The sequence below is a fragment of the Amblyomma maculatum genome, chromosome 10 (assembly GCF_055883805.1).
Source record: "Amblyomma maculatum isolate TAMU_Amacu chromosome 10, ASM5588380v1, whole genome shotgun sequence".
Taxonomy (NCBI): Eukaryota; Metazoa; Arthropoda; class Arachnida; order Ixodida; family Ixodidae; genus Amblyomma; species Amblyomma maculatum.
Window position 1 is genome coordinate 118091781 of NC_139353.1, and position 6592 is coordinate 118098372.

Here is a 6592-nt window from a genome sequence, read left to right on the forward strand (position 1 = left end):
TCTGTTGCTTTGTGGTTGTGCGCCATACCGCTTCTTTGCTTTGTTGCTCGTCAGCGTTTGCCTATTTTTCCACCATCACGCCATGCCTGCCCCATCGCACGCGTATGTCGAATACCGCGACGGCGGCAAAGCGATCGTCAGCATCGACATGGTAGAGAACTATTCTCCAAAAGATGTGGATGATCTTGCGAAAGGCAAGATGGTGTTTTGGCGGCCCTGTGTGGAGGGCCGAGAGGCAGAAGAGGGTCACTACCTCGGTGACATCGTAGTGTTGGGAGGTAAGTCACGATCGCAGACCTGCGTCTTTTACCTCTTACTTTCTTATGTCACCCTTTCATCACGATTGCGTTTATCGCTTCACGCCAGTCGGCGAGTATGATGGCAGGGCGAGTGCACCACCATATCAGCGAGTGAGTCACATACCTGAGCACCGCAAGGGACGGATCACACTAGAATGCTAGGATGTGAGCTTAGGGAGTGCGGTCCCATTTGCACCATTTATATATATATATATATTTTTTTTTTGAGGAAAATGTAGGGTTTATTACGGCTTGTGTATGTAAAAGTTTTTGGGAAGGAAGAAACAGCGGGGGGGGGGGGGGGGTTGAACATTCGCTCCCGCTAACAAATGTACACTATCCGGGCCGCCTCGACCATGCAGTTTATCAGAGCGCTGGACATCATTTGCTCCAGAACAAATGAAATGAAATTTTACTTCCATATAATACCTCTACAAGCTTGACTTTACAAAATGAACACATTTCCTTTATCATGCCCCTTGATGCTTATTCTGAGACATTCAAAACACGTCCATCAGGTACTCAGCCAGTCTGTTTTCAGGTAGTACTGGTGGTTGCCATACTGGAAAAAGTTTGTGAGCATGTCAAAGAAACAGCAGTTCTATTTCTCCTGCATTGCATAATATTTGGAATGTCACTACAAGTTTTATGCATGATGAACAGAATATTTATGTGAAATAAACAGTCAGTTTGCATGGCCTGTGTGGCTTGGTTATCTTTTAATCATGTTCATTCTGATTCCATAAGGGGCACAGCACACATAATAATCGAGTAATATCATGTAGCCCCTGCACTTAAGTTCTTTCTTGGAGTATTGCACCTCATGATATAAGCAAGGTTGGTGCAAATGCTAAGCATATTCATACCCTGAGTGTGAAATAATATTAATGACAATAATCACTTTCATTTTGTATAGCTATTATTTATTGACCAGGAGCAATTATGATAACCATCTCTTCCTATTAATTCTTTTACTCTAGGTCCTTGAAGTTCTTTGAATGGAACAGTGCATTGTGTTCAACAGTAGCTATGACAGAGTCAGCAGGAATTATGGACACAGACAAAAGCACAGAATTATACAAGTTAATGTCTTGCTGTGCTGACTCGGCATCTTTACTGAACGGAAATAAGGACAAGAGCATCTGAAAAAAACCAAGCATACATAGTTGCAGCCACTATAGCCTTAACTAGTCTCAATGAAGTTAAAATTTAAGCCACTCCAATATACAACAGAAACACTAGTGTATTAATTTTACATCCACGCCTGTAGGACACATCACAGGAAAAGCAGCACTGACACCGAAAAAGATTTGGATCAGGTTAAAAAAGTATTTCATTAAATGAGTGTAGACATCAAATTAGGGCATCATGTTTTCTTTGTTTAGGGATGTTTAGGGATGTTTAGGCCATTAGTATTAATAGGTCACTACATGGTACTCATCTATGAGTACTAAAAAAATGAAAAAGTTCTTTCATGCTGTTTCAGCTTTAACAGCACATTTCTGTAGCATCAAAGGTCACGACAGCTTATATGAGGCACAGAATAGTCGCAATATAATCAATGCTTTATTTGTTGCCTTCAAACTCTTGAAGCAAGCTTGTTTCAACTTTGCAGTGAGTTAAACGATGAAGTGATTAATCACACTTCCTTCATGCCTTTGCAACCTATACTGACTTCTGACATTCCAGCCATTGTTCACTTGTAAAAACTGAAACTGCAGGAGAGAATAAATGCAATTATATATTATTCAGCTGTTGCACGTGAATACATACCACTATGGTGACCTATGTTGCCTTACGCATCTTTATAGAGAAGAAAACATAGGACTAAATATCTGATCGCTTTGCTCCTTTAAGTGTGGGATATGCTACAGGAGGCTGAATCTAGATGGTGTTGAGCACAAGGACTAAATGCAATAACCTGAACTTTTAAACTGAAAAAAAAAGAAAGAAAAATAGCACCAAGTTAAAGCAAACACAAGCACAACCACAAAGATATTTAAGGCACTTTTGCTAAGCAATTAAAAGAAGTTAGCATGTAATTAGACAAGTGCAAAAGTGTAAACACGCAGAAAACTAGAAGGCCTTTCAGGTATGATCTGGATCAAATTCTATTAGAATATATGTGGAAGTGAGGAATCGATTTCAAGAATTGGATCTAGAAGACAGAGAGCCCTGAAGAGATGTGGACTGATGTTCGTGATATAATACAAGAAGTTGCTACTAAGGTAGTTCCAAAGCAAAAGAAATGCAAGAAAGCAAACTGGTTATCTGAAGAGGCTTTGCAAACAGCTGAGGAAAGGAGGATGGCAAAAGTTATGGGGGAAAGAGAAAGATACAAGGTTCTCAATGCGGATTTTCAGAAAATAGCAAGGAGAGATAAGAATGCCTTCCTGAACATACAGTGCCGAGCAGTTGAGGACAACAGCCAATTAAGGAGCACAAGAGCTCTGAATAAGACAATCAAAGATATCAAAGGAAGCTTCAGTGCTAAGCTGGGCGTGATAAAGGACAAACGAGGCAAGGACCTCACTGAAGCCTCAGAGATAAAGAAGAGGTGACAGGAATACACAGAAGAACTGTACAAGAAGGACCTGAATGTGAAACCCAACATAAGACAGTTGTGATTACTGATCTCGAGCCGGGCATCCTGAAGAGTGAAGTTGAATGGGCCTTAGCCAGCCTTGCTAAGAACAAAGCTAACGGAATTGATGGCATTCCAACTGAGTTGCTTAAAAACCTCAACCATGACGCTGTTAACATTCTGCATACATTATGTCAGAAGATTTGGACAACCCTGCAGTGGCCACAGGATTTGAGGAGGGCAGTTTACATCCCCATCCCAAGGAAAGGCAGTGCCAAAGATTGTTCCAACTACCGCACGATCGCGCTTATTTCGCATTCTAGCAAGGTGATGTTGAAAATCATCCAAGGTAGGCTGCAGCAGTATGTGGATCGGGAGCTTCCGGTCGTGCAAGCTGGGTTTCGCAAGGGCAGAGGAACTAGAGACCAAATTGCCAACCTTCGCTGGATCATGGAAAAAGCAAGAGAGGTCCAGAAACCCATCTACTGCTGCTTTATTGATTATGCGAAAGCGTTTGACTGCGTAGATCACAGCAGATTGTGGCAAGCTCTCCAAGAGATGGAAGTTCCAATTCACCTCATCTGTCTCCTCAGGAACTTGTATGAAGGGCAAGAGGCCACAGTCAGAACTGGGCATGGTCTTACTGATTGGTTTCCGATTGAGAAAGGAGTGAGGCAAGGCTGCATATGTCGCCCTGCCTATTTAACCTATATGCAGAGTGCATCATGAGGAAGGCCGGTCTGGACGAGTCTTCAGCTGGAGTGAAGATTGCTGGAAAACGTATCAACAACCTTAGATATGCGGATGATACCACATTAATGGCAGAAAGTAAAGTGGAACTCAAGAGACTTCTGATGCGCGTACAAGAAGAGAGTGAGAAGTTTTGGCTTAAACTGAACATTTAGAAGACAAAGATCATGGCGTCTTGCCCTATCAAGCCCTGGAGCATCAAGGGACAAGAAGTGGAAGCTGTGACAGGTTTTCTCTTCTTGGGCTCCAAGATTACCTCGGAAGGAGACTGCAGCCATAAAATTAGGAGACGCCTGCTTCTGGGAAAGAGAGCAATGGTTAGCCTTGACCGCCTAGTAAAGAGCAGAAACATTAGTCTGCCAACCAAGATCCGTATAACTTGTGCTATGGTCTTTCCAGTTGTGATGTATGGATGCGAGAATTGGACTGTGAAAAAGGCTGACCGCCGAAGAATTGACGCGTTTCAATTGTGGTGCTGCCGAAGACTCTTGAGAGATCCTTGGACTGCCAGAAGATCAAATCAGTCGATATTGTCGACCATAAACCCTGACTGCTCATTGGAGGGTCAAATTCTTAAGTTAAAGCTCAGCTACTTTGGTCATCTGATGAGAAGAGAGGAGTCGCTGGAGAAAGATTTGATGTTGGGAAAGGTTGAGGGTTGCCAGAGAAGGGGTAGGCAGCGAACGCGATGGTTAGATGGCATCCTCGAGGCATTGCAGATGAAGTTATGTGATGTTAGGAAGATAGTGAGAGACCGGAAAGCCTGGCGTGACATGGTCCATAGGGTCACGAAGAGTCGGACACGACTGAACGACTCAACTGACCTAAAAGTGGTGGCAGTTAACTATCAGCATTTTCCTTTTTTGATGCAAACACAGCGTCTGGTCAAAATTGCTTCCTGAGCTGTTGAAGGCAGCTAGGTAGGAAATTATCCACTTTTGTGGTAAGGACTTCATGCCACACAGCTGGATTATATTGCATTATATTCTAGTACACTGTAATTGCATCAAAGTTGAGGAGCTATTCCAATCACTAGAAGTCGCGGCCAATAGCCGCCAGATTAGTTGGCCTTTACTTTAGTACTAAGCACACATGACACTTTCTACATAGAAGCAGTAAAGTGGCACAGAGCACAGTCCCTTTGATAGAAATATTTGAAATGGCGAGGTCCCCCCCCCCCTTCCCATACTTCGCTCCAGGGAAATAAAAGCAAGTAAGAAAAAATACCCTATCCGCACCGACTATGGTAAAGCGGACTTCTTCTGAAGGACGCCGATTGTAATTCGAGACAAACATAAGCAATAATAATGAGCTTATCTTGCTGCTCTGCTACTGTACCGCGGATCCTGCTCAAGGATGGGTAAAAAAAAGTGTGAATGAGACAACAATATGAGAACACTGTATTTTCTGCAAAACTGGGTCCTCAGTGCTATCATGTTAAAACAGGGATGTGAATCAGCCTTTGCCACCTCCACTGCTTATAGTCTATGAACCATAGAGACTTCAAGATGTGTTGGCAGTTGTACAGCTTTTTTTCTTTTATAGAATAATGGTTCATATTTGTTTTCCTCCCCTATAAAGCGGCGCTGAGCATTTCCTTCACCTTGTAGAGAACCGTGCTATAATTTGGCTGTAAGTGTACACGTAACATCGTCACTGGTAATCACTAGGCAATGACAGCAGGGCACTGTCAAATAGCAGAATCTTCCTATTGCAGGGTTTGCTAGTCGTAGCGATGCTTAGTACACTGTGCAACTACTCAAGCATGGCCACGTGGCTACTATGGAAAGCCATGCCTGCTTACCTAGATTCCTTTGATGTAATTAACTGCAGCTTTACCCTGCCTACTTCATCCCAGTTAGCATAGTTACAAAGTAGCCAGCCGCCTAAGACATGTTGTTGACCCAGTTTTCAATCTGAGCTGGCACATATTTGTCAGCTATTAAGTTCTCGTGAGAACTGTAACATTCCTTTATAGCTCAGTGCTGTGCTTCGGTGGATGTTAGGGATTAATTATGGCCTTATTTCTCCTCTGCTTTCCCTTGTTGGGTTGATTGCCTTGAAGACATTGGTTTAGACAGTATCCTGATTTTCTCTTGTTACATCCCAGGTAGAAAAAAGCGATCCAATTTCCGGATGGATTATTGAACTGTAAACAATGATTTTCTAGTGAGAGTGCTGAACTGGTTATCATAGTCAGCAGAATGGCTCTTGTTTTCAGCCATAAAATTTTTATCTGGAGGAGTTTCAGCCAGAATCTTATCCCTTTACAGCTGGAAGTTGAGCTGTAAATGTGTACTTTTCTGAATCTTCATTTTATTTGTGATTATAGTTCCGGTAAAAGTCACTAACTTGAGAGGTTGTCAATATAATTGTGCATTATCATTTCAGTCAACAAGGCAGATCTCATTTGCCGAATGGCAAAGCGCCATAAGGCTGTGCCATCTATTATCATTGAATCGGCAACCATCGCAGATGGATCTAGAAAAGAACCGTCCAAGGTGAGGACTGGTACTGCTTAACCCGTGCAAGGGGCTATTGACAAGGATATCGGTAATGCTTTGCTTGTGTTAATGATGTGTTTGTTCTCTCTTTCATTTCGGCTGGTCAGGAACAACCAAGGAGAGAAAAAAAAAGAAAAATGGAGGCTGCCAAAAAACAGCAAATGAAGAAAATTTTGGCAAAAAGGTGCCGCAGTCCAGAATCATCTGAAAGTGACGATGAAGTTGTGCCTAAAAGCCTCCTGACAGTGGCTGAAAAAGCTATTGCGTACCTTGAAAAGCAATTAGATGAGTCGGAAAAGGCTCGAAAAGAAGAAAAACAAAGAAATCATAGGCTGCAGAAGCTGGTCGACGAAAGATTTGGTGAGGTTCCTTCTATATTTGCCTATTTTGTGCACTTAATAGTGGTACATTAAAGCTATAGATGCACACAGTACTCTCTGAAAACTCAAAATTTT

General features: G+C 42.4%; 1 protein-coding gene across 1 annotated transcript; it reads left to right on the forward strand.

Annotated features, from left to right (window-relative positions):
* On the forward strand, positions 1–6390 carry LOC146177320 (uncharacterized). Its single transcript, XM_084581521.1, has 4 exons — positions 1–278; positions 6025–6134; positions 6245–6313; positions 6373–6390. Exons 1-4 carry the CDS (start codon positions 83–85, stop codon positions 6388–6390), a joined length of 393 nt encoding a protein of 130 aa, XP_084437647.1. The 5' UTR covers positions 1–82.
* The last annotated feature ends 202 nt before the right edge of the window (positions 6391–6592 follow it).